Below are 26671 nucleotides of genomic sequence, written 5' to 3'. Positions count from 1 at the left end.
CAATAAAGCTGAGACTTGATTCAAAACGTTAAAATGGCCACTAAAATGCCCATAAAGGTACATTGTACTAAAACTCGATTAGTTTTTGCTTAGCCTATTATCAATATAAATCGAGATTAAATTTCTGGAAAATGAAGATTTCTTTTCAAATCCATATAATAATTATTTAGAGTGAGGAAATGAAAAAAACTTTTTTACAAAAGTGAAAATTGAAATTTAACCTATTTTTCATAGTAATAATAATATATCGTAGTCATTACTGCCAAAAAGCGTATAAAAATGCTTTAGTTCATTTTTAATTTTTATTCGCTTGAAATCGTATTTTTTAATCGTATTTTATGGCAAACATTTTTTTTTCAATAATTTGTTTTTAGAAAAATAAGATGTTGATTCCCTAAAATATATATTTTACGGCTCTTGCCTATGCATTTTTCGTTTAGCTTCCTAGCCCAAAATCCGGCAAATATGTGCCAATTGAGTTTTTCGCAACATGTGTGTGCTGCGAACCAGTTTTTTGTGCCCGGTCGTTGGATTCTCCATCCTTCTCGGAGTGGCACACTCCATTAGCAAGTCCGTTTGGGTCCTGAGCGATGCCCCTCAGCATTGCATGATCAGTACGCCAACTTCCAGCCAAAGAAGAACAGTCAAGAAGAAATAGTGAAGATGATGGGATGATCAGGATCAGGATGTTTGGGACCTGTTGATTTTCATTGCGGCGAATGTAATTGCCACCGAGAGGAGACTTGAATCCGCCAATACCGTGCCGCCTGATTTCCAGAAGATTGGACTCAGATACTTGAGACACAATGAGACAAAATCATGGACTGATGTCGGAGAAACCTGTCGCCAAAAAGGGCGGTCAAGTAGGAGTGCTCCGAAACGAAAACGAACTCCGGCCAATAACCAGATATTGGCTGGGCACTTGGACAGATCGAAATAAAGGCGTATTCGTGACGGCCTCCAGAAAGCAAGGACCGATTCTTAAGCTGGCAACCAAGACCAAATGTCGTGCAAGCACACTCTTATTGGGTTGAATTGAATAACACAGAATTAACCAAATGCATGCCATTAAAAGCAATATTCAAATGGGCTAACCTCGTACTCATTTTGGCGGGCATTACTTAAGCGCGTTCGGAGAGCGTTCGGTGTTCATTGTTTGCGGATATACAGAATATGCAGAAGCTCAGTATTTCGCTGATACTTGCACTTGTTGCCTGCAAGTCGCGCGTCTCTTCAGCTGCAACGCAGTCAGTGTGCTTGCTGCAGGATGAGCCGCATCAATGTGGCGCGTTTTGCCTCACAGTACTGACCCCCATGCTGGATCACATTGCCAGGCACCAGGACGAATGGACCTCGAGTATTCTGCAGGCAAACGAAACGGAGGCGAGACTGGCCAGGATCGAGGGTATGCAGACGGCGATACACATCAGTCAGCAGGTCCTGCAGGAATCGTGGACGAGCAGCTTGCCCAAGGACATCGCAGCGAGGCTGGACAGGCTGGAAAGTCAGCAGGCGGCGCTGTCGCGGATACTCACCAAGTTCGATAGGAAAATAGTTCCGCCCAAGTTCGAGCTGATCGGTTCGAGGTACTTCTACATCGAGGACGAAAGGCGAAGGAACTGGACCTCGGCTGTCAGCTGCTGTCGCCAGATGGGCGCCCAACTGGCCACCATTCGCAGTGCGGAGGAGCTGGCTTCCCTCAAGGCCAAGCTTAACAAGCAGCGGCACTACTGGCTGGACATCACCGATCTGGCGAAGGAGGGGGACTTCAGGGTATCTGCTTCCGGCAAGAAACCCAGCTTCTTCAAGTGGAGAGCGGGTCAGCCGAATAACATCGGCGATCAGCACTGCGTTGATCTTTTAGACGGACTGATGTACGACAATAAATGCGAAGGATTGAGCTACTTTATTTGCCAGTCGGACGATGATAGCTTGGACTAAAGGTCTCGGAACTGCCGACTAACAGTCAAAGTTTTTAATAGTTTGATCGGTGATACTTTAGTGCCTCCTGGCTCGATATTATTTATCAATTGCTGAACCTTACCCACATGCTTCTACCGATTTCCAGGGTTGTGCACTTATAGCGATCAATAAATGATGGATCTGTTGTGTGTCGGAATATTCCTTGAACAAATGTGATGTGAAAGCTGCACCATGGTCCTGAATGGGTTACCAAATATTACCGCCCATCTCTCTCCTGTACTCCAGTGCTGTCCTACGTACCTCTTACGTAATCTATATATGATAAGTGATAAGTGGTTTGTCTCCTTATCAATGGGATTGAGATATTCCGGAGGAATACCTGGTTTTGCGTATACTAAAATGCACTCAACACAACTTCCAATTACCTTCAGCACTTTGACTTTCAACTTTGGCACGAAAAAGGATTTCTCCACCAAATCCTGTGTCTTCTTCGGCGATTTATCTTGCCTGTGAACAATCTGAGTGATTTCGGTTTACATTTGAGTTCTCTGTCTGGGTCCTTGAACATTATCTGATTAGTAATGTAGTAATTCTCAAGATCCTTCGTTTCAACTAAACTCCTGGCTGCCTAAATCATCCAATCATTTGCTAACTGTGATTCCTTTGCCTTATGTGATTGAACCGATTTTGATTATGTAACCAAAGAAATCTGCCCTGCTCTGTAGCATCTGTAACGTCTCCCAGTTAAGCACAAGCGAAATAAGTAACGTTGTGACATATTGTAATATGTGTAAAATGTATTATGTAGAATATGGACATGTAGACAATGGAAAGGCCCGTTAATTTCTGGTACAGCGCTTGGCCGCATGTGGCGCTTTAATTGAAAATTGGAATTCGAATTTGAATTTGCAATCCGCATTTTCTTTAAAAATAAAACAGTTTTTAAGGGGAGAACTACCTTTAGAGGCCCGAACAAAGACTTTTTTTGAATCGATTTTTAGGAAAACGAAAACAGTTCTTTTCAAATCCATCCAGGGAACAACAAAAATCGACTCGTATATTACAAAAGTGAAAATTGAACCAATTTTTCAAGGATCGTGACAGTCACATCGCCGCTGGCACACAATTTTAGTCTGAAATCAACATATCAAATATTTTCTTACTCGAGAGGGTTTTTTTTTTATCGCCGATAAATTAAAATATTTGCGAAATTCGAAAAGTCACTTCCGGAAGGCATCTGCTCCACAGTTTCGAGGCAATATAGGATTCCTGGAGATTCATTTGGTAACATTTTTATAGAAAGTTTATTAAATTTGGTTTATTTTCGATGATGATTGACGGGCATTCCGGACAGCAGATACAAACCGAACAAATACATCACTTTCAAGGAACAGCGTCGAAGCTTGGTCCACATTTGGCATCCTTGAAAAGGCGCAATCACATGGTCTTGGAGACGTTTGAGACTTGGACGACTACTGGAATGACCGAGGATGCTGAAAAAACTGGTGCGAGATTGGCTGACTTCCTGGCGCAACTCTGTGATTTCGTTTGACATTTGTTGAGCACTCTTACGCAATTGTTCCAATTCTCCAGTTCGCCTTAAGTGAATAAAAATAGATTAGTCAGTACAATGTGTCATTTCCTATAGTATTATAATTCAACCAAAACGAAAGTAAAAGGATTTAGATGTTTTTTTAAGATTATTACATAAGTATACATATTAATGAAAATGTTTTTTCAGTTTCAATTTGAATATACATATGTTGCTCACAACTCTGGCGACATTGAAACATTGCTTTTGTGATAAGCAGGAGTTAATTCTTCTAAAACTGAGACTCAGTTGGCATTGGCTCGTTTTAATGGCGGTTGTGTAAATGTTCAGGAGATAAATGAGATTTGTATGGCGATTTTTGATAACCGTTATTATGGGTCTTAACTTTTAAGGAATTATAGCCGACCTTCATACGGTCAGGATAGGATCATATAGGATCTGATACATATTATAAAACCTGTTACACACTTTACCACAAATCTAGTACACCCATTTTGCCTTATTAAAAAGCAAATTATATGTTCGTATTATTTTTCTTGAATAGCAAGTAAAAAATTGAACTTTACTTATTTTTATTTTTTGGACTGATAAGAGTTTTTTGGGTTGTGTACACGACCAAAGCAGCTTCTGTGTCTCAGTCCATTTAATCATCCCGAGCGAACATGGAGTCGATCGTAGCCACAGCAGCTATTCTTTTAGTTAGCGTCATTTTGGGCGAAGCCTGCACGAATTGTGTTCCCATCAACCAGTGCTCGGTGCCGAAAAATATACCAATGTGCAAAACCCAAGAAATTCATTGTGACATTATCATAGATGTGCATATATTTTGATGAGAAGCTCTGTGCGTAGATTCGACTCAATATTTGATTATTTGCAGAATATTTTTTGCACAGAAGGACCAGAGCAACCGGATTCTAAGCCTGAAGTAAGTTGTTTTAAATTGTATCTCTGGATCGATCTGTTATAGTTTACATTTTCAACTTTTCCCAGTCATCTGCTTCAGAAGAGGAGAGCGATCCCATGAACGATTGTGTTCACAGAGACCTGTGCTTAGTCGCGAAACAGATAAATGTGTGCAAAGACAATGAAGTCTGTTGTGCACAGATCGTAGAGCCTAAAGTAGGTTTTTTTTTAAATTGTAGTTCTGGATATGTTACAGCTTACATTTTCAACTTTTCCCAGTCATCTGCTTCAGAAGAGAAGAGCGTGCCCATTACGTATTGGCCACCCCAACATAGGGAATGGAATACCCCGTGGGTCTAAATTGTTCTTTCCCTCGGAGGAGAGAATCTTCATGTCACATCAAAATCAAGAATTTATTCAATCAAATTTATATTTCAGATGATTATTTCTTTGTATATTTGTATTTCTTTCCTCTCATTGAATAAAACAGGAGCTTGTTTGATATAATGCAATTTTCTTATGTTTTATACCCTGTAAGCGCGGAGTAAAAGGGTATACTAGGTATGTTAAAAGGTATATAACTGCAAGAAGGAAGCTTATCAGATACTATAAAGCTTATACGAGTATAAACTTGATAGGAATCAAGCTGGTCATGTCCGTTTGTCCGTCTGTCAGGCTGTCCGTATGAACTGTGTGATCTCGGGAACTATAGAAGTTTATGGTTCTTACATATGGAAATTAATATTTCCTCCTCACTTTTTTTATTTTATACTTTTTCTTGCTAATTTCATTCGATATTTCAAAAGAATTTTGAAATTTCTCCCTCACAACTCTCGCTAAGTAATGGGAAATTGAAAATCGAGGGACTTGACTTTAGTGTTCTCTGTCGTTTCTTTGGAATATCGACTATATATTTGTCGGCTGATGTAAATATAATAATACCCCCATCCTGCCGTGTACTCAGTTTTCTGGAGCAAACATGAGGCATTGGGGGGCAATCGGAACTCTACTCTTAGCAAACGTCCTCATGGGCAATGCATACGGAATCAGAATTTGATCACCGCTCAAAAAAATGCGGTACTAATCAAATTTGCTGTGCAGTTTTACGAGAGGTAAGCTTATAAAATGTTTTTCTATAATATTTATTCTTCTCGTGACTATTTGCAGAACTTTATAGGCGAAGAAAAGCCTGGTAGTGCAATTTTAATTGAACCAAATGGCCCCAAAGATAATAATCCAAGACTACCATCGAATAAACGCGGACCCGCCAGGAATAACCCAGATTAAGGGATTATGCAATGCATTGCGGCACTAGCAACCCAAATGGCTTTCAGGTTTAGCAGGAGTCACCTCTTATCAAGCATGGCCAGCACAGTATCCTTGGGTTGTTGCTCTTTTCCTCAAAGGAGAGTACTGGGCCGGAGGATCCCTGATTAAACCAAATGTCATTTGTGTCATTTTGAATTTATCCTTGAAACTGGTGCCAACAACTTGGCGCTTCTTTTCCCTAAATCGCCCTTCAAACTGGATGCACAAAATAAAACTATCTGTTTGCCTTCACCAAATAAATGTTTGTGAATATTGAACGAATAATATAGAAATAGGTAAAAACAGTGGATGTGTCGATAGGTCAAAATATTGCAAGTCAAAAAGTTTGCAAGTTTTGTAAGTCAAAATTGAATCTTACTCTGTGATGTCACGCAGTTCTTCCTCCAGCGAAACCATTCTCCTACTCAGGATATGAATGCGTTCATTCTTTTTATCCAGTTGATGCTGGTACCAGTCCCTCACCTGGCGGTACTTGTCATCTCTGCTCTCCGCCAGCACCACTTCCTGGATGAGCTCCTCCTTTTCCGCCTGCAGTTTCCGCCTGATGCCCTGCTCCGCGGTCAGCTGCTGTTTCAGGTGGGATTGTTCCATGTAGGCGGTGAAGAGCAGGCGTTGGGTTTTGCCAGACATCTCCTCCAGCTCATCGTACTGTAAATCAAGGAATATTTCTATGAATTCTCTCTTATTAAATACACACATTCACAACTCCTAAAATAATTGCTAGCACATTTTCGTAAATTAAGGACCCTGACTAAATAAAGTACTAATTTCTTGTTGCTTATTGTCTAATTGTTAATCCAACTTACCTCCTGTGAGCGCTGGTCCAAGTCCGTTTGCAATCGATTTTTCTCTGTTGTGAGGTCACGGACCGAGTTAACGAGGGATTTGCAGGAGGACCTCACTTGGTCAATGCTCATCGTTGATTGCTTTAGCTTCATTTGAAGTTCCCTGTTCCTCTTTTCCTCCACTCGTACCAAAGTGCCATATACGTGCAGTTGGTTTTTGGACTTCATGGACTGGAAAGTGGTCAAATTATCCTATAGGTAGCATACAAAATTGATAAAACCGCCAATACTAACGTTATCCTGAAGGCGTTGCACCACCTCTTGGAGTTCACGAACCTCCTTTCGCCGTTGGCGCCACGAGTGCAACATTACCATGGTGAATACCTTCAGGCTGGCAGCCGTTTTCATTTGGGTGCACAGTTGCGGTGTGGATACCATCACCCGTTGCTGATCCTCTGGGGCTTTTGCTATCGCCCAAGAGCTACTATAAGCACCCTGCCTATCCATAAACTCAGTCATGTATTAAAGTGTTAAAAAAACTTAAATTTTCTTGTATAGCGTCTGCGTTTGCTATAGCAAATTCAAAAATATACAAAAATTGGCCTTACATTCCCTACTAAATATTTTGTCAGTTCGAAAAAAGACTAGAAATATCATGAAGTTTTAATCAACGCTACCTCAGTGTACAGCAGTTAAATCATAAGCTTTCCTTGGTTTTTTCGCAACAAATACGTGGAATCGGCCAAGGACATCAGGGGTTAACTGGCGATTTGCACGCACACTCGAATGGTGCTCAAGGATTTTCGGCTTAACATACTGTGTCGAAGTGCAATACACTCCTTAAAATACCCACTCATATATTAAATACTATATTATTTTATTTAATTATTAAACTAAATTACTGGACAGTTCATTACTTTTATTGTCTAAGCAGAACTCTCAATGGATTTAAAAAATGGGACTTACGAGATGCGTTAGATTAAACAAGAGTATTTGCCGTCTTTATAAAAAAATTGTTAATCAAAAAAATATATGTATTGGTTTTAACGCTTTGTGGAATTATTATTTACCAAGTTCGTGAATCGGTCGGTGTGCTTATGCAACTCATTGACTGAAATACCAGACGCACTGGCTGCCACAACCTGTGCAAGGTCCTTGTGGCAGAGGCGTGGTTAGCTGTACAGTGAAAGGGCTTATAAGCAGACGAATCTGTACATGGCTATGGGGGTAAATACCAACTTCACTCTAGCCTTCACATTGAATGGGACACCGACAACATTGTCGGGTTAGTTGCCCTGCCGCTGTCAAGGACACGTGCCACAGGAAGTTCAAAGAGTTTAAGGCGAAAGTCCGACAACCGGAAAAATCAATAACGCCCCGTATACACAGGGTACACATGTATGTACATGAAAACGACTGCCTCAGCACGTGTCAGCTTATAAGGGGGCAGGATCCATTAAAAATTACCTCGCGGGACTGGACGAATATCGCGTGATTTTCATGGAAAACCCGCTGCAATTGGTTGCTGGCTTTGTGTGAGTGGGAGCTTTTCCACCATTGTTTGATCGATGTCTGGACTCCATTAACCGGGTTGTTGTTCTACGTTCGTGCCATCAAGACATTGCGAGTTGGCTTAGTCCCGCGATTCCCACTCCCATGCAACGGGTGGCGATGGCAATTTATGTGGAATTTCAATACTAACATTTGACATAATTCCTATTTATTCGTGCTTAGCTCATGTGCGCTTATGTATGTATGTATGTATGTAAGTCTGCCAGGCTGCATGTCCTTTGTGCCCGTGTGGTTTTTGATAACGATTTACGATAATGGCGGAAAGCCCCCTTTTTTAGGTAGCGGTCGCACGGGGATGAACTTTTTCAGCGTGCAAGTAGATCTTCAGTCATCGACTGTCCAATTTCAGATAATATTATTTCTGCATTACAAGTGTTAAAAGCGCATGATTGATGATATATGTCTTCCAAAGAAAGTTAATTTCACATTGTTTCAGTAATTTTTTTTAATACCCAAAAAAAAGTAGTTTGAAAATCCTTATCTGTCATATATTGAACATATAAAAATTGATACATTACAGTTTTTACTTTCTGCGCTATTCCCATGTAATATTTCATCATATATGTATGTTCATGATCTATTTCATTATAAATGTTTGGTTTAATTAACAAAACCCGAAAAAAATCAAGCCTTATCTAAGGTTCGACCTTTTTATTGATACATTCCACTATCAACCGTACTGACCCCACTTCCCGAGAAGGCTAATCAGCAACATTATGAAATTCCGCGGAACAATCTTGAATGTCAGAGGTCCTCCGACCGGAAAGTGAAAGCTGCTCCGGAATGCTGAGCACGAAGCAAGTGAGTCACGGCATTGAGACTCTGCCGGAGTGGAAATTAATGCCACAACAAATGCCGGCGCAGGATATTATCCTTTTCCAGGAATCGTACGCTGATTCAGGCCCCAACCCCATGGGTGGAAGTGGGCTCGCAGACACACTCACAGATAGTAAGTGATTCGTGCTGTTTCATTCATAAAGTCTTAAAAAGCTTTTCGGAGGCGGTCGCTCGTGGAGATGAGTCACAAGTGAAAGACACTGAGATAAATGAACTCGACTATAACAGTTGGATGTGCATTTTTTTCGTTATTAATAAACCATTATTTACTTTCTTGTACGTTTATGTACATGCAGTTTTGCCGTTTTAAACGGAGCTCATTTTGGAAACAAACTCCTAATTCAATTCTTCTTGGATTCATTAACTAAACGTAAACTATACATAATTTTGTACAAATGCTTTATTTAATCGAATTAAAATAAAAAGTAAACCGTATAATTTATACTTTCTTCATGTTCCATTTGATTCATTTCCCTGAAAGAGTTATTCGATGCAATTATTGAAGCACTCCTTCAATACAGTATATACTCTGGGTTAAGAAGGTGACACATTTTAAAAGCTTTAAATAGAAAAAATTGGCCTGCATACCGACAAAACTATCTCAGTCAGATAAACGCACTTAAATATAAATTAATGAAATATGTACATATATTGTTTCGTCATAATGGAATTATCGCGCATTCCTCGAAACTCGGATTTGTGGAAGATGTAGACATCAGTTAGCAGCTATAAGTAGCAAGTGGAAAACTCAAATCGTAAGTGACTCAGCCTCGCAGAGGCAGATCTCGCTCTCTTCGCCGGATTGGCTCTCTTCTGAGCTTAAGTCAAGTCGACGAAGAGCAGAGCAGAGCTTGTGGGGCTGACAACTGGCGACTTAACTCCGTTGAAAGCTTCGCGATCTGCAACTTTTGCGGTATTTTTAGTGGCGCATACGGTATTGAATGTTTGGCTCGTCCGTTTCTTCTTGGGGGGCAGTTTTTTGAGTTAGTGTTCAAATCGCGGGCGTCGAGATCGGTTGGTAGTGCGTGTGTTGCGGGGATTTTATCTCCACGTCCAATTGTGGCTTATTTACCTTTTTCGCTGTGCTTTAAGCTCACGCTCTCTTTTGCTCTTCTAGAGTTTGAAGGCAGGTTGAAATACCAGTAGATAAAAATAAAAAGAAAAGTAAAAGAGCTGCATAAAAACGCATAAATTCAATTGAGCTCTAAGCAAGTTTCACTTGCTTTTTCGTATTACGAGTGACAAAAAAGAGAGCCACAAATATAACGGACCAAAAAACGAAAAAAAAAACTCGGTCGCACGTATTGATAACTTTGATTAAAACTGAACGGTATACCGATTAGATTACACGGCACATCCACAGTTTAACCACAGACATCGCAAGAATCGTCAAAGAAAATGGGTGCCAGAGCGCAATAACAAATTAAACTAAACTATAAAATAATAGTAATCGAATAATTCGAAAAACAAAACCAAAAGGTAGTCTTCAGTCGATGATCGCATAAGCATAAAGCCCGGAATTCCCTAGAAGAAATCGACGTCACGTCTCTCTCGCGCTCTTTGCCCACTCTCTCTTTCTTCGGTCTTCGATTTCTTAACTTTTCATTAGTTTCTGTTCGAACTGTTCTCCCCCATCCGTTGTTTTTGTCGTTATTATCGATATTATCGCACCCGCTTTGTGCGCGCGCAAAAGTTAAAAAGAATAAAATAAAAAGAATCAGAAAGAGAGAAAGTGAGAGAGAGAAGACAAATATTTTATATATAAAAAATAATAAATAAACCGGTTCCTGCCCGTGCGTGTGTGTGTGTGTGTGTGCGTGTTAACATTAACATGAAAAAAGCGCCATATTTCTCAACTATAAATAAATGGCTTATTTAGCTCGCCTTTGCATCTGACTAATTTTCCAATTAAAAAAAAATACAAATTAAACAAATAATGCAAATAAAAGTGTACTTATTGGTTCGTGTTGAATTTCAGGTGTCCGATTGTACTTAACAAACCCAGTGTGATCAATGCCTATAGCAAGTTTTCAGATCACTCCTTGACTAAGGTGAGTCCCCTTATAGAGCCTAGCTTTATTTATTGATTGTGAACTTTGATAACGCGGATTTATTAAGTGCGGTGGAAAATCCTAATGGCTGGGTTCTTCGAGAAGGGTCTCGATATTTGTATTTGTAGTGTACATACATACAATACATACATACATGTATGTCCCCACTATTGCTTTCAAAGTTGCAAAATATCATTACAAGGAAATTCATTTTTTATTCAACAAAATATAACCATATTGAGTCATTGGCAGCATTCCCGTTTCGGAACAATGTTTACAGCAATAACATCGTTATTTATCAACCATTATTCACACATATGAAGTCTGATAAAACAAGACTGGTCACTTTGCTCGCTTAATAATATTTTTCAATCGTAGTTTTCACACCCGTTACTCGTAGAGTATACAAGATTCCTTGAAAAGTATGTGACAGGAATAAGGAAACGTTTCCGACCCTATAAAGTGCAGGGATCAGGATCACTAGCCGGTCGACCTGGCCATGTCCGTCTGTTCGTATGAACGCTTCGGTCTCAGGAACTATGTATAAAAGCTAGAAAGTTGAGAATTATCATGTAGATTTCAGAGACATACATAGTCGCAGAATATTTTCATATGTTGGCACGCCCCTTCTATCGCCTACAAACCGCCCAAAATTGCAACGCCCACAAACAAGTTTCAAGATTATTTGTAGTTTCATTATTTTGTCCACGTATTTCTTTCGATATGCAAGAAAAATGTTGAAATTTCTTGTTCGCAATTCCACTAGCAGAGTAATGGGTATCTGATAGCCGGGGAACTCGACATTTTGGCATTTTGACATATGTATGTACAAAATTTCTGAAAGAACTCAAAGTTTTTAAGTCGGTTCAACTTGAAATGGCTCACAATTGCAGCATGGCAATTTGTGGTATAGATTTCCCAAAACCCCATAGAACATCCTTTGCAGTGTAGCGGCAGTTTTTGGTGTTTTTTTTTTTGGTGCAATTACCCACCTGCGTATTAAATAATCTACGGTGAATGCAAACGATAAACTTAAATAATACAACCGAAACACCTGTGTACATGGCAGCGCAGTCGCAGTGGCTTTTCGACGTCGCCATAAATGAAAGTTTCTTACGAGCACGTGGGTGGTGAGGGGCCTGGGGTCCGAGGGGGTGGGGCTCGTGGAAAAGCTTTTGCCCCTGTATTTATTTATTTTTTGCGGCCACTCAAATACGCCGGAGAGGTTTTCAATTGTTTCATTCTAAGATCGACTCGATGCGCCTTCGGTCGTGTTTGCGATAACATTCAGTTATTTCAAAAATACTTTTCAAATTCACTTGCGGTTCGATATTATTTTTTTGGGCGCTGCACACTAGTCTATTGGAAATTACAACTTTTTAGAGAACAAAGTGCGATTATTGTGCGTTGAGTGGTGGCCAAAGAAAAAAGAAATAAAGAAGAAAATACGTCATGAGTGTTCACTGGTCCTTGGTTTAATTCGCAGGTAATTATGAAGAAAGGCTTTTAGCTAATGCGGTGTAAACTCGCGAAATGCAGCCAAGTTAAATGCAAACCGGGTGATGACTCATGATATCAGAGTCTGGTCTCGGGACCAAAGAAAAACAAAGCGCTAAAGTCGCTGGAATCGTTTCCAGCAAGTCATCGGCGATTTACAAAGCTCGAGTAGAGATTTGTGTGCTAACAGAGATCTAAGGCCAAGTCAATAGATGATATTCCGTATATCTACTGGAAGTTTCCCCGTATGCTAAATCCGACCCATGATTGATACGATCTGACGCTGGGTAAGGCCCTCTATGCAAATCATCAATCAATAGGGATTCTATTTTAGGCAAATATCATTTAAACCACTCGATAAGAAAGCGTGTCCGTTATAATTGGAGATACGGATAAGATATCTGCATTTTTGCCGGAAGTCACATGTGCACAATTATCCCCGATCTGCTAATTTAACCAGCATATTTTGGGCTGGCATAAAAGGATAAGGATAAGGACTTCTTGCGTTCATGCATAACATAACTTTTGGCAACTAGATAGTTCCATCGATTTGTCAGCATATCGGTTATTTATTTTTATTTGAGCTGTAAATTGCTTGACGCCAACGATCGTTAAAATACATTTGTCTGTCTGGAGTTATTATTTTTTTTTTTGCGGAACCCGTTTTACTGAGGAATTTTTGGCTGCTATTGATGCTTTGATGTTGATCTTAATCTTAATTTGTGGTGCTGGCGCCAAAAGAACTTTTTTCTGTGTGCTTTAGCTATTGGAAATTGCATAAAATTAGCATGTTAAATAATCGAAACAAAAAGTTTTTGCTTTATTTTGTTTACCTCACATTTTTATTTTTCGCCAAAAGTAGTTATCGCCGAACGAGTGGCTTACGCTTAGGATTATATACATACATACTTCTGAAACTATCGTGCGGATTGTTCTGAGCAAATGAAGGGCAAAACCATATCAGAAGATACAATATAACCCGTCTGCATAACACTTAAACGAGCTATCGATACATCCTCAGGCCATCGTCATGCAGTTGTATTTTTATATTCTAATCTTATTTTCGGTTATCTTTGAGTTTTTTTTCGGATTTTTTACGCTACACCTGAGCACTATCAGACTAAATACGACCGTTCTGCAGGTTCTATCTGACGGGAATAAACTAAACGGTGGCAAATTTGTTTGGTTGCAAATGGTTCTAATCTCAACATATGTATGTATGTACATACGAATACATACATAGCTGCGATTGAAACAATCGTATAAAAAGCGTCAACTCGTATTGCAATTAAATTTGGTCGCAGATTTATTCATTTTAATCGATTGGAAACTATGGGAATTTCCGGTATTATGATATCCTCAAACTATACGATTTAATTTTCAGGGTAACTGACCTATTCTAGTTCAATTCCATACGTTCTCAATGACAAAATCACGTAGTTAGTGAATGATTTTTGCCAACAGTGGGTGGCACACGAGCAAATTCCTGGCATATTTCAGTATATATGTTTATGCATGTACATAGCAAGAAATTTGTTTTGTGACTCATTGTGTTTCGTGGAAATTCGCGGCCCAGTCAAAATCGAGATATTTTGCTTCGTACGAATATAATGCATTCATTCATTCTGGCAGAGGCATATGTACTTATATCTTATATATCCTCTGCCCAGCATAGATCGTATAATTGGGTTTTACAAACTCATTAGAGAGCTTTCTGAACTGGCGCCAAGTGCTCAAGGTAGATTGAACGGTGACAAGTGGCGACTCTTTCTTTCGTTTTTCTTTTTTTTGCGTGGATATTGAAACGGAAATGCCAATATATCCCAAAGCCCAAAACCATATGCCTACTATATATACGGTCGATAGAAGCAAATGTACTTGAATAGTTTGTTTATATTCACTGCAAAAACAAACGATACACTGTTAATGCAGTTTATGTTAATTTTTAGATTTTGAGATACCTTTGCATCTTTTGCTTAGATTAGGCGCATTTTGTGCGATTCAATGAAAGGTGACTCATTTTCGTTGTGGTCAACACATTATAAAGTGTGAACAGCAACAAACAGAAGTTCGATGGAATTTTTATCCGACTTTACTTAGTTTTCATTCAAAGTGCTCGAATATATCACCCGGCAAATAGAAGCATAAATATTCTTAACATAGTAATACAAAGTAACAACTTATGTACATTGTAATAAAAAGCAACAAGCTTTCATTAACATTAGAGTCAATCGCTTACAAATCAATAAAAGGCGAGTCCAATCTCAATAACTTAAATTCGTTTACACAATTGCCAGCAAAAGTTTATTGACATCGGACATGAAGTCTGAATTTTCATTTTCTTGCCACACGCTGCAAGTAAAAGTTCCTCAAGAATTGGGACAACTTGCTCGTCGAAAGAGAAAATTCCTTGCAAGCAAAGCAATAAATTCATGACGAGATACAAATATACACACATATGTACATACGTATGCTCACAAGCCAAAAATGTTAAGAAAATACATTTTTAAAATATTAGTGATAATAAAAATAGCAGAAAGCTCGACGACAAAACTTTTGCTAGGCAGGAGTGCGTAAAGAATTCTGTGTTTCTTCTCAAAAACATTTTCTCTGTTCAGTGTTCAGGCATTTGGCGAGTACTCAAGACGTTTTCCGCGTGTGTTTGATCGGTTCTACAAAACATTTCTCTCGGTAACACCTATAGATACGAGTAGATACATAGGTGCTCAGTTGAAGACCAAAGCTAGAAACTAAAAGACGGATTAAAAAGTTATAAAAACAACTCATTCTCGTAAACTCGTCAACTCGTATTGTAAATAATATTATTAATATATAATAAAACCTATTGAATATCGGAACATTTTCTATTTTATCTGTGTGGTGAACTTTTTTCCATCAACGTTTGGCCGTGATAACTGAAAGGTGATCAATCGCCAATTCTCATAAATTAAATAAAGATAAATTTGTGTGTGTAATATATACATGAACTGAATTGCATATGTATTACATTTGTTGGCTTTTGTCCAACTAGCTTTTCATATTCGCCAAAACTTAAATTATTTCATGACGTAATTCTCCCCCCAATATTTTGTGCACGCTGATTGGTTTTTGTCCTCGTCAATTGATTTTCAAGCGAAACCAAATTTCATTAAAATAATGGTAAAATATCAGCACGTGGGAAAAGACTTTTGATTTATTATATATCTGTAGGATTTCGTTCTGCTGGGTCCATTGATATTTTATTTCGTTAAATTAATTTTGATCATTGTCCCAATGGACTTGATTTATAAGAAAAATATTTCTAGTTGACGCAGAACAAGTGCTTGGCAGCTGCGAAACTTCGATCGGAAAACCGAATTCCGCTAGAAATAAAACAGATGTGAATGGTATCTGTATAAATTTTGATAAGCTAAAACAAATGTTAGGAAAAGTAGGGAGTCTTATAGCAATTTTCAAACAAAACTACTTAAAAGGCTACAAGTTATATATATGTACATATTGTACATGATGACATATATGAGGACATTAACCTTTATCGCTGCTATCGACTATGTTTTTCTTTTGTTTGAATAAATATTATGCATTTTACAGATTAAACTGCTCATGAGTCTATCTTTTACTCTTGATGACTATGTGGCTAATGGCAGATAAATGTTATCCTTTATATGGTATCAATTTGAAACTAGCCTCGGTCATACAACTTTTTTTAAATATTTTTCCTGTAATTTAAATTTGCATATATCAACAGAATTGGCACACGTTTCCTGGCTCCCCTTATCCCCTTATCCCGACAAATCAGCTCAGTTTGGTTCGGACCAATGCATGGGCATTAGTTGTTTTTAGCCATTGACGTCTTTGGCCCACGGCAGACCAATGTCTAGACACGATCTGAGAACAATCTCTGAGGTCACACAGCCATCTATATCTAGTAGATCTTAGTGCGTATTGGAATGATCGGCAAGCGAGTCGTTGACAATGCTCCGCGCCATCATTGATAAAATGTTTTGTTTGAATTGCTCCAATCTCGCGATAAATAAAACAAATAAAACTATAACGCCATCCCAGCTCCGGGGAGGCCAATCTGCGAGGCGATCTATGTACAAGTATATATACGCGGCCCATCTACATATACCACCTGATATATGGGAGGCAGAGTTTTTGTCGCTTTGTGGCCGCGTTACGCAAAATGTTATTTTTAAACAAGGCGTCCGGAGCTTTAGCCGGACTACACCGGACCAGACCGGGGCCGGACCCGGACCCGGCCAAAAGGAGAAACAGATCGAGAAACGCACCCACTGCAAATGCATCAGCCGCCGCTGCAAATTATGAAAATATACAATTTACCTAATGACCCCTAAAAAGTGTAATTAATTCTGTGCATCGCAGACAGAAACTACCACCCACGCAGAAAAGTGCGGTCTGCGGGAGAGTTTTCCACATTTTCCGTTCTCTGCCAGACGTTTTACGGTCCGGTTCGTCATAGCCAGTGGTCAGGAGAATCTTTCTTATAAAGCAGATCACTGCACGAGTCTGCGGGCTTTATTTTCGATCAGCGTCGTCATCGTTTGGCGTGTCTGGGGGCCTTCGATTGCTTGCCAAGGAATTGTGTCTCGTTGCCATTGGCCATAACTTTAAATTGGAAGGGCGGACGATGTAACGATAGATACTATTCAGCAACACAAAAGCCATATGCATTAGGAACAAATATTACCAAATATTTCAATCAAAATATTGTTCTTTTTCTTCTGAAATTAACAAGTTGGTTCACATTATAAGTAATGGGTGTGTAAATATTTCAAGGCTTCTCTTAACGCATATTCCTTTTATTTAATTTCAGTTAATATTTCGGCCACGTCATGTTCCCCAACCAGAACAATGGAGCCGCTCCTGGGCAGGTTCCAGCGGCCGATGGCCAACAGAGCCTCAACTACAACGGACTGCCCGCCCAGCAGCAGCAGCAACTGTCACAGTCCACGAAAAATGTGCGGAAGAAACCGTACGTAAAGATCACGGAGCAGCCGGCGGGAAAGGCGCTGCGGTTCCGCTACGAGTGCGAGGGCCGCTCGGCGGGCTCCATTCCGGGCGTGAACTCCACGCCGGAGAACAAGACGTATCCGACCATCGAGATTGTGGGTTACAAGGGACGCGCCGTGGTTGTCGTCTCCTGCGTCACCAAGGACACGCCATATCGGTGAGTTGAATTGAATGTATCTATAATGTATGCTATTCAAAATACCCTCCATTTCAGTCCCCATCCCCACAATTTAGTTGGCAAGGAGGGCTGCAAGAAGGGCGTCTGCACACTGGAGATCAATAGTGAGACAATGCGAGCAGTGTTCAGTAATTTGGGTATCCAGTGTGTCAAAAAGAAGGACATTGAGGCGGCGCTCAAGGCGCGCGAGGAGATCCGCGTGGATCCGTTCAAGAGTGAGTCTTGTTAGCAATGAAAAATAATTTAGGACCGACCGACTTACCACTCTCATTTGCTACCTTCAGCTGGCTTTTCGCATCGTTTCCAGCCCTCGAGCATTGATCTGAATTCGGTGCGATTGTGCTTTCAAGTATTCATGGAGAGCGAGCAGAAGGGTCGATTCACCTCGCCACTGCCGCCGGTGGTTTCCGAGCCCATCTTCGATAAGAAGGCCATGTCCGACCTTGTCATCTGCCGGTTGTGCAGCTGCTCGGCCACCGTCCTCGGCAATACCCAGATCATCCTGCTCTGCGAGAAGGTGGCCAAGGAGGACATCTCCGTGCGATTCTTCGAGGAGAAGAATGGCCAGAGTGTTTGGGAGGCCTATGGTGACTTTCAGCACACCGATGTCCACAAGCAGACTGCCATTACCTTTAAGACGCCGCGCTACCATACCCTGGACATCACCGAGCCCGCCAAGGTGAGTAAATGCTAATCTAGAACGGTTCAGAGCAGCACTTCCAATAAAATATGTTCCCTAGGTCTTCATCCAACTGCGACGTCCCTCGGATGGAGTTACCAGCGAGGCCCTGCCCTTCGAGTACGTGCCAATGGACTCAGGTAAACATACATTCTGGAATCTTCATCGGCACCTCAAGCGGAAGCCGGACGAAGATCTCTTTCAGCAGATCCTCAGGTTGGACGCCAAGCGGGAAGTGCAGGCGCCAACGATTGAGGTTATCGATTTGGATACACCGAAAATAGAGGTGCCACGTGAGATACCCTTGGAAATGGACTTTAGTCAAGAGGTATCTCAGCAGTCAGAGCCATCTCTTGACCAAGAGCAGTCAGAGCAGTCAGTGCAGCAGGAGCAATATATACAAGAGCAATCATGTCAGCAGGAGCAATATTTAGAGCAGCAACAACAGGAGCAATCTTTTCAGCTGGAGGAACCGATGCAGCAGGATCAGGAACTACCAGAGCAGCAATCTTTCGATCAGGCTTTAGATAGTTTGCCCGATCACGCCTCTGATCATATTCCTGAGGACATGGAGGCGGCGGATGTTCAGGCAGAAGCCGAGGCCCATCGCCTGCGATCCGAGCAGGAAAAAGAGATTGACACGATAATCGATGAGAAGGTACGGGAACTGGAGCAACTGGACTTGGGTCAGCATTTGGAGCCACGTCCTTTGACGGCCAACGATAAGATCACCGAGTGGATGAAGTCCAGCGAAATTGAACAGCAAGTCCATGAACCCAGCCCCACAGCTGAAGCAGATGTATTGGACTCCGCCCTTGAGATATCTAAGACGGATAAGACCCTCGACGAACTCCTTGAGACCGTGGCTGAACTGGACGAGATATACACGGACTTCAAGGTTCAGAGGGATACGTACAAGAATACCATACAAAATGAGTTGGCTGGATTTGAGGGTCGTGCTCCGCTGCAGGTGGAGGATAGCTTCGATGACGCGGCCACCTACACGAGCCTGCAGATTGCCTTCAAGAATCCCGTCCTCATACCCATGGATGACATCATGCCTCCAACTCCCCCCATGTCGCAATGCGCTCCCGAAGATGCCCATCAGCATTACGATCCCGTGGAGGTGAACTCACAGGCCCGTAAGCCGGCGACTCCATTGCGACCAGTTCCTCCAGTCCCGCCGCCGATTCTTACAGTTCCATTTCCACCAGAAGAGGAGAAATTACCGCCATTGCCACCGAAAAGGATTCGAAAGCAGGACAGCAATGCTGAGAATCGTTCAATCGAGGCCAATACGGTTCAGACCAGGCCATCTACAGGCGAGTCTCCGCTAAACAAAAGACTCCCTCCCGCTCCAAAGAACCCGAACTTCAATACTCTGCCCAGGCAGAAGAAACCGGGATTCTTTTCGAAGCTTTTTTCGCGACGCAAGAGCAAACCAGATTTGGCCCAGGGGCAGGAGAACAGTTCCGTAATGGATTCCAAAGCAAATAGCAGGGAGCCGAGTATAGGTCACTTTAACATGCAGGACCCGATGAGGGCATCTCTGCGCTCCTCCAAGTCAGCCGCCCCGTTCATCTCGAGTCCGGCGCCTGCAAAATCCAGTCCTGTCAAGGCCAAGAAACCAGGATCAAAGCTGGCCAAGCCAGTGGGCAGAAGTGTGAGCAGTGTTTCCGGAAAGAGACCCACATACCTAAATGCTGATGTGGTGCACATACCGCTGAAAGGTGACAGTGCCAATAGTTTGCCCCAGCAGCAGCGAACAGAGGGCTACTCCCAATCCAGCACGATTTCGGTGGGAGCAGGATTGGATAGACGCACTGCATCTGCCCTTCAGCTGGCTGACATACCAATTAGCGAGGGCGGAATGGAACTGGTTGCCATTGCCGATCGACAAAGCTTGCACAATTTGGTCAGCTCCATCGAAGGCCACTTCAATGTCCAACTGGACCCCAATCTGGACCTAACCGAGGCCGAGCACTTTGCCCTGTACACGAGTATTCCGCCACTTGCGGCGGCCAGTGAATTTGATGAGACCTCCGCCTACTATGCTCCCGTGGATGCTGGCGAGATCCTAACGCCGGATGAGGTGGCCAAGCGATTGGCCGCTGCAAATGGCATCTAGATTTGTTGATTTGATTGTTTATATTCCTTATAGGCAAACGAACCGAGGAAAATCCTCTAACGAAACCCCATAACGAAGCAAGTTGGCTTCAAGCCAGTGGAAATTGTATTGTATTTCCGGGAAACTATTTCCGTAAACCCTGGCACCACAAATTGTCCACTTGTTGTAAGGCTGGCTGGAGCGCAATGACTTCAGTACCTTCATGAATTTGAATTTGTTTTATAATTGATAATTGTGCTAAAAGTATCCCCAAATAATTTGTAAGTGATACCAGGCAAAAGACCCTCAAGAAATGGGTCAAACCCAATGATTTGTTTGTTGTCCAGGTGGCCCATTTAAAGGGGCCAACCTAACTATTGTATTTAAGCGAAAACACTCAATTTTCAGAGTAGCGTAAGATTTTCCAATGGAAGCGAATATATTGTTTAAATTGAAACCGCAAACTCGATCACATGTACCTACAACACGGTGTGTATATTTTGTCTTATAGATCCAGCGCACTTGAGGCGGAAACGTCAGAAGACTGGCGGTGATCCCATGCACCTGCTGCTCCAGCAGCAGCAGAAGCAGCAATTGCAGAATGACCACCAGGATGGCAGTAAGTTGACTGTTGAGATTTTTCCTAAACTGGTGTCGGTCTTCTCTATCCTCTATTGTGTCTGTCGCGACTTTGAGTCGACTTTTACCATGTGCATGTGCTCCACTTGGATCCACTTGGATCCACTTGGGTACATACGAGTACTTTGTTTTGAGATGCCAGCCATCTAACTGAATCCTACCTAGTCAAATCCTCAAATCATCATATATTTGATGTTTTCGGTATACCAAAGACTACTTAACAAATCATCGCCTCTGATGACGTATTACTCGAATAGACTCTTAGAAACTCTTAGAAAGCACTCAATCAATGCACAATCCACTCAACCAGAACACCATGAAATCTACGTAAAGGGAAGAATGTCCTCGCTATATTTATATATTGATTTACACGAATAGTCGAAATTATAGTCAAGGAAGAGAAATTGATTTGAAATCAATATGAAATTTTTGTCGCTTTTCTACTCGTTTACATGCGAAGAATATTTGATATTTTTATATACGGAAAATTACAAGTTTGGTAAAAATATTTTGTATAAAATACTGTAGCTTAATAAAACCGAAAAAAAACAAGAAAATTCAAAAATAAAATACAGGTTTTTTATTAAAAAGGAACTGCTTATAGGTTGAAGTAAGTTTTGCTCTAGGATTTCTTACTTCGGAAAAGTGTTTACAGTTCTGAGTAAGTTTTTATCAGAATTCGCAAAAGTTTATTTCGTTTTTTTGGCTGTTTTATTTTGTTTTGAAGAGCTAATTGCATGACTTCGTATTATTATTTTCATTTAGTTTTTAGCAATGACAGCGACTTTTTTTATTTTATTATTGGCCAGGCAGAGTCTGTAATTGCTTTGTTCCACTAACGGTTCTGAAAACTATCTTATATTTTATGATTCCCTTCTTTCTTTGGCTTGTATCTGTTTTGCGTAATATTGTTTGCTGTTTGATTTTAACTTTATGTTTGATTTGCTCTTTGGTAACTCTGAATGCTTGTTTTATTGTAGGACAAACTAACATGAATTGCTGGAATGCCCAAAACATACCGCCCATTAAAACGGAACCAAGAGGTGAGTTCAGAGCATGAAAACTAAAACCCAAGTTCAAACTTCCATAAACACAATATCCCCTATTTTTACCTCCCAAATGAAGTTTCGACTGTTCCATATATGCACGTATATTAAGTACTGCTCGCTTCGTCTTATAGATACCTCGCCACAGCCCTTCGGGCTTTCTTATCGAGCGCCTCCCGAGCTCACCCCCTCGCCGCAGCCGCTGTCGCCATCGAGCAACTACAACCACAACAGCACGCCCTCGCCCTACAACATGGCGGTGACGCCCACCAATGGCCAGCAGCAACTGATGTCGCCCAACCACCCGCAGCAGCAGCAGCAGCAGCAGCAGCAGCAGCAACAGCAGCAATATGCAGCACCCGATCTGGGGAGCAACTACAATCCGTTTGCCCAGCAGGTCCTTGCCCAGCAGCAACAGCAGCAGCAGCAGCAGCAGCAGCAGCAACAGCATCAGCAGCACCAGCAACACCAGCAACACCAACAGCAACAGCAGCAGTCCTTGCAATTCCATGCCAATCCCTTTGGCAATCCCGGAGGCAACAGCTGGGAAAGCAAGTTCTCGGCGGCAGCTGTGGCAGCAGCGGCAGCAACTGCGACAGGAGCAGCACCTGCCAACGGCAACAGCAATAATCTCAGCAATCTCAACAATCCCTTCACCATGCACAACCTGCTGACATCGGGCGGAGGTCCTGGCAACGGCAACAATCTGCACTGGAACCTGACCACAAATCATCTGGTGGGTAAAGCAAGAAGCCTACTTTGAAATACTTCGAAATTAAATATGCATATATCGAACTTCTTACGGCAATGGCTTTTTTTTAACCCAAAACCCTTCATCTTACAGCACAACCAGCATACGCTTCACCAGCAGCAGCAACTTCAGCAGCAGCAGCAGCAGCAGCAGCAGCAGTACGACAACAATGCGCCCAGCAATAACAATCCCAACAACGGCAATGCCAACCTTAATAACAATAATAACGCCGCTGGCAACCAAGCGGATAATAATGGGCCAACGCTCAGCAATCTGCTCAGCTTCGATAGCGGGCAGTTGGTGCACATAAACTCAGAGGATCAGCAGATACTGCGCCTCAACTCGGAAGATCTGCAGATATCAAATCTCTCCATATCCACGTAATACCATTTTGAAAACGAATCCAATGCAGACAGAGCATAAAACGGGGGAGGCAGTAGGATGATGATATGATAATGTTGTAGAATTAAACCTAACCGACCTGGTCGTCGTCTAAATGATTGTTTAGTGCTGTAATAACTAGTCCTAAGAAGAAATGTAATGTGTTTTTGTAGGAAGTAAGGTTTTTTAAATATGAATAAAATAATCGTTTTAGCAGAAAGTAATAATCAATTATGGCAAACTAATTTTGTTTTGGTTGGCAAAAACAATACTGTTCTAAATATCTATCTACATTAATCGACGAATGTGTTTAAATCGGTGGGTAAATTTGCCATGCATATAATTGAATTTTAATTTGCCTTTGAAATAATGAGTTGTTAATGGCTTTAAGCAAAGTAGTCCGCTTCAGTTCTATCCAAAAATCGTATCGATACTGTTGTTAAAACTGAATCATAAGCTAAGATGAACCTACATTATACTGTAGTAGCAGGTGTGATATTTTTAATGCTTTATGAAATGCATTTCGTAAGTACAATTCACAGTGCAAGTGCTTCCCTAATTGCATTGTTTTTAAGCTGGAAAGTCGTCGTATCGAATTTACCAATATAAAATGTTCTTCAATGGACGAAGAATTTAGTAACATCGAATATTGCTTTCTGAAAGCTGCGAATCGCTCTTACAAATACTTATCACTCAAGATCCGGCTCCTTAAGATACCTGTACATCAATTTACGGTGCGAGATAGAGATTTTACCTGCCTAAACCTTTTTAATAAATTAGTACTACTTTTAGGTGAACCTGGCATTACGCAAGCGATCAAATGGTCTAATGCCCTTTAACCAAAACATTACTTTTGACGGCTGTAAGATGGTGGCTGATGCCGGAAATAGAATGATTTCATTTCTCTTTTCCTTATTCAAGCCGTACTCAAACATCAACCACTCCTGTCCCTATGATGTAAGCCTTTTCATACCTGATGTTGATCCTGTACCATTTCTGAGATCTTTTCCAGCACGACCTTCTGGTGGACAGGCTGCCCACCCACTTCGTACACCACCAGTTTACCGGATATATACCATTTCCCGAGGGCGATTATGTATTTAACAGCAACTGGATTGTAAATGGTTCAAATCGAGTCAGTGTTAGGGTCCACTTCTCGTTTACATGATGTACGGTGCGCATTAAAGTAAATGAAATAAGGATTAATTATGATTTATGAAGCAATGTAAAGGTAACATATTGAAAATCGAAACAAAATATTGAAAATACCAACTCTAAAAAACGAAATAAAGGTAACTTTTAGGTGAATTTATCTTGTTCTTGACCTTTACCGGCCTCCTCCAGATCTGTAGAACTATCTATACCGTGCACCTCATGCTGCGAGCCCCTAAAAAAAAAACCCTTCAGCTTGCTTACCGCCCCAGGAAGCGAAGGTCCAGGTGGCGGAGTACCTGGTAGCATGTAGTGGGCTACAAAGTGCAGCATGCGATAGGTGGCATGCTGATAGGCCTGACTTTGGGCGAAGCATTGGCGGATCCTTTGCCCCAAGGTGGCGGCCAGGCAGTTCTGGAGGGTGACCAGCTGCTCCTCCTTTTCCTTAATTGCCTGCTCAAGTTTCAACGTTTTTTCCAGCACTTTGCTAATGGATTCGATTGTTGATCACTATGGAACCCCATTTGTACAAGTAAGTATGGTTTACTCACCTGAACTGCTCGTCAGATCCCCGCTTGAGATCCTGCAGCTTGGCCATGCTTTCGCGTAACTGATCGATCAAGTCACGCTTGAGGGCCAGATCGATACGGAGCTGATCCAATTGGCTGACCAGTTCATCCTGAGCGGATTGGCTTGCCTGGTACTCGCGTTGCAAGCGAGTCAACTGCTCAAGCTCCTGCCGCTGCTGGCAATGCACATGGAAGAGTTCGCTCTTCAGTTGCTGCTGTATTTCCTGGAGATTCTCGATATCCCGGTCCTTGGTTGCCAGCTCTTCGGCAAGCTTCTCCTTTTCGGCTCTGGTCTGCTCTAGCACTACACTTAGTTCTTCATAGGAGAGTTTCATCTGGGCATTTTCACGAAAGGACTGCCTAAGCTGATCATTTAAGGTTTCGTTGCGACGTTTCTCCACGGAAAAGAGGGAATTGTAAACGTGCAATTGGTTGCGAATCTTAACGAACTGGAGGATCAGGGCTTTAGTATAAGGACTTACGATTAGGAAACATTGATTATCATACATTTTTCTTGTAGTCCTCCACCTGATCGGTAAGTTGGCGAACCTCCTCTCGCCTCCTGCGCCAAGCGTGCAGCATAATGGTGTTAAAGATTCTCAAGCTGGCCACTCGGGCATCCTGATCTGGACCCACCACAAAGCTCATCTGTCCTTCAATTAGGGCGTTGTCCTGCAGCACCAACTTCGCCATCTTGGTCTCCAATCCCGAGACACCATCAACTTCCTGCGACTGCTGCTGAACAGCTTTCCGGGGCGAACCCACATGGGCCACCACCTGATAGTTTCCCGTGCGACGCGCCTCTTTGAAATCCATTTGGGAAAGCGATTTGCGCACTCGGAAATTAAGCAAGGTCGAGGTCTGCTGACGCTTGAGGGTCAAGTAGGGGGTCAAGGAGGAGGGCTCTCTGAGTAGACTGGTCTTGGGCATAATCGAATAAACCGATTGGCCAGAACTAGACACTGTGGTGGTCAAGGAGTTGTCCGAGGAAGAGGGTGTCAGTAGCACCGCCTCGGGTATTTTTTGCAACTGTTGCTTGTTTTTGTCTGCCAAGCTAATAGGGGCTTACACAATGAAAAACTCAACTATTTCTTAACTTACGCATTCTCCTTTTTCAAGTAGCGCTGTCCCAAAATGGGGCGCTTCTTTGCCTGTCCAGAAAGAAGAGATTTGGAGTAAACGGTTCGGGGCGATCCCTTCTGAGGGATTCTGGTCAAACCAGTCTGTTTGCCCTGGCGAATTCGTGGACTTTTCGGGAACATACCGAATAAAAATAATTTTTAAACTTGTTTGGAAGCAATGACAAGCTGACAAGAACTTTTGTGAATTGCTCAAGACGAACAGAAATCAATAAGAAACTGAATTTAAGCAATAGAAGCACACGAAGTATCCAATGAAGTCAAGGAAGGGGCCTACTTAATGTTGTAATTAAAAAGTATGTGTTGTCATAGGTTTCGTTTTAAGCAAAAGTTAACGGGTTTGCTTAAGACAATATTAAATATTAAAATAATTCACATTGAATAAGCAAAATTTTTTTTGTAAGATACTACTTAGTCAATATAAAGCCGATACACCAAGAAAAACAATTTTCTATATTTTCTTAGGCAAATTACAAGTAAATTGTAAGCATACGTTTTTTATTCTATAGGTAAGAAAAGGAATTCCTTTGTAAAGTCATAGCGCAAG

At 41.6% G+C, this 26671-nt stretch overlaps 6 protein-coding genes across 12 annotated transcripts; 4 read left to right on the top strand and 2 right to left on the bottom strand.

Annotated features, from left to right (window-relative positions):
• Positions 1-1165: 1165 nt before the first annotated feature.
• LOC6549638 (CD209 antigen-like protein E) lies at positions 1166-2121 on the top strand. The gene has a single exon (XM_026980587.1). The coding sequence runs from the start codon at positions 1174-1176 to the stop codon at positions 1939-1941; it is 768 nt and encodes a 255-aa protein (XP_026836388.1). The 5' UTR covers positions 1166-1173; the 3' UTR covers positions 1942-2121.
• A 1119-nt stretch (positions 2122-3240) lies between these two features.
• LOC6549397 (golgin subfamily A member 3) lies at positions 3241-7321 on the bottom strand. The gene is made up of 4 exons (XM_026980430.1): positions 6787-7321; positions 6514-6723; positions 6066-6355; positions 3241-3521 (listed from the first exon to the last, which is right to left on the bottom strand). Exons 1-4 carry the CDS (start codon positions 7009-7011, stop codon positions 3242-3244), a joined length of 1005 nt encoding a protein of 334 aa, XP_026836231.1. The 5' UTR covers positions 7012-7321; the 3' UTR covers position 3241.
• Positions 4111-4776, top strand: LOC113564280. The gene is made up of 4 exons (XM_026980432.1): positions 4111-4290; positions 4353-4400; positions 4466-4594; positions 4658-4776. The coding sequence occupies exons 1-4, from the start codon at positions 4138-4140 to the stop codon at positions 4736-4738; spliced, it is 411 nt and encodes a 136-aa protein (XP_026836233.1). The 5' UTR covers positions 4111-4137; the 3' UTR covers positions 4739-4776.
• A 2505-nt stretch (positions 7322-9826) lies between the features above and the next one.
• Positions 9827-23495, top strand: LOC6549398 (embryonic polarity protein dorsal). 7 transcript variants are annotated; one of them, XM_026980279.1, is made up of 10 exons: positions 9845-10380; positions 10880-10952; positions 17287-17640; positions 17698-17876; positions 17946-18340; positions 18402-18480; positions 20959-21066; positions 22067-22129; positions 22267-22868; positions 22977-23495. In XM_026980279.1, the coding sequence occupies exons 3-10, from the start codon at positions 17306-17308 to the stop codon at positions 23265-23267; spliced, it is 2052 nt and encodes a 683-aa protein (XP_026836080.1). In that variant the 5' UTR covers positions 9845-10380; positions 10880-10952; positions 17287-17305; the 3' UTR covers positions 23268-23495. The 7 variants fall into 7 exon arrangements, with proteins under 7 accessions (XP_026836077.1, XP_026836080.1, XP_015012084.1 ...); XM_015156598.2 differs by having other exon boundaries at positions 9846-10027; XM_026980280.1 differs by lacking the exons at positions 9845-10380; positions 10880-10952 and adding an exon at positions 12186-12438.
• Positions 23496-23726: 231 nt separating this feature from the next.
• On the top strand, positions 23727-24432 carry LOC6549399. The gene is made up of 4 exons (XM_001974411.1): positions 23727-23789; positions 23840-23998; positions 24057-24221; positions 24277-24432. The coding sequence occupies exons 1-4, from the start codon at positions 23727-23729 to the stop codon at positions 24430-24432; spliced, it is 543 nt and encodes a 180-aa protein (XP_001974447.1).
• A 28-nt stretch (positions 24433-24460) lies between these two features.
• On the bottom strand, positions 24461-26373 carry LOC6549400 (protein CROWDED NUCLEI 3). The gene is made up of 4 exons (XM_001974412.3): positions 26087-26373; positions 25493-26039; positions 24968-25434; positions 24461-24903 (listed from the first exon to the last, which is right to left on the bottom strand). Exons 1-4 carry the CDS (start codon positions 26245-26247, stop codon positions 24564-24566), a joined length of 1515 nt encoding a protein of 504 aa, XP_001974448.1. The 5' UTR covers positions 26248-26373; the 3' UTR covers positions 24461-24563.
• Between the last annotated feature and the right edge of the window lie 298 nt (positions 26374-26671).

This window comes from Drosophila erecta, unplaced genomic scaffold (assembly GCF_003286155.1).
Source record: "Drosophila erecta strain 14021-0224.00,06,07 unplaced genomic scaffold, DereRS2 tig00000092-arrow-pilon, whole genome shotgun sequence".
Lineage (NCBI taxonomy): Eukaryota > Metazoa > Arthropoda > Insecta > Diptera > Drosophilidae > Drosophila > Drosophila erecta.
Note: the sequence above shows the minus strand (reverse complement) of the source record. Positions and strands in the feature narration are given on the sequence as shown.

Bases quoted from the DNA above. Each gene is read 5' to 3' on its own strand.
- LOC6549400 (XM_001974412.3), bottom strand. From the start codon at position 26,247: ATGTTCCCGAAAAGTCCACGAATTCGCCAGGGCAAACAGACTGGTTTG. The intron at 25,435-25,492 runs GTATGATAATCA...CTGATCCTCCAG, and splicing joins TGGAGGACTACAAGAAAAAT to TTCGTTAAGATTCGCAACCA. The intron at 24,904-24,967 runs GTGAGTAAACCA...CGAATCCATTAG, and splicing joins GGATCTGACGAGCAGTTCAG to CAAAGTGCTGGAAAAAACGT.
- LOC113564280 (XM_026980432.1), top strand. From the start codon at position 4,138: ATGGAGTCGATCGTAGCCACAGCAGCTATTCTTTTAGTTAGCGTCATT. The intron at 4,401-4,465 runs GTAAGTTGTTTT...AACTTTTCCCAG, and splicing joins AACCGGATTCTAAGCCTGAA to TCATCTGCTTCAGAAGAGGA. The intron at 4,595-4,657 runs GTAGGTTTTTTT...AACTTTTCCCAG, and splicing joins CACAGATCGTAGAGCCTAAA to TCATCTGCTTCAGAAGAGAA.
- LOC6549398 (XM_026980276.1), top strand. From the start codon at position 17,306: ATGTTCCCCAACCAGAACAATGGAGCCGCTCCTGGGCAGGTTCCAGCG. The intron at 17,877-17,945 runs GTGAGTCTTGTT...TGCTACCTTCAG, and splicing joins CCGCGTGGATCCGTTCAAGA to CTGGCTTTTCGCATCGTTTC. The intron at 18,341-18,401 runs GTGAGTAAATGC...TATGTTCCCTAG, and splicing joins ACATCACCGAGCCCGCCAAG to GTCTTCATCCAACTGCGACG.
- LOC6549399 (XM_001974411.1), top strand. From the start codon at position 23,727: ATGAACCTACATTATACTGTAGTAGCAGGTGTGATATTTTTAATGCTT. The intron at 23,790-23,839 runs GTAAGTACAATT...ATTGTTTTTAAG, and splicing joins TGCTTTATGAAATGCATTTC to CTGGAAAGTCGTCGTATCGA. The intron at 23,999-24,056 runs GTGCGAGATAGA...TACTACTTTTAG, and splicing joins TACCTGTACATCAATTTACG to GTGAACCTGGCATTACGCAA.
- LOC6549638 (XM_026980587.1), top strand. From the start codon at position 1,174: ATGCAGAAGCTCAGTATTTCGCTGATACTTGCACTTGTTGCCTGCAAG.
- LOC6549397 (XM_026980430.1), bottom strand. From the start codon at position 7,011: ATGACTGAGTTTATGGATAGGCAGGGTGCTTATAGTAGCTCTTGGGCG. The intron at 6,724-6,786 runs GTTAGTATTGGC...ACCACTTTCCAG, and splicing joins TGCAACGCCTTCAGGATAAC to TCCATGAAGTCCAAAAACCA. The intron at 6,356-6,513 runs GTAAGTTGGATT...CTTGATTTACAG, and splicing joins TGGACCAGCGCTCACAGGAG to TACGATGAGCTGGAGGAGAT.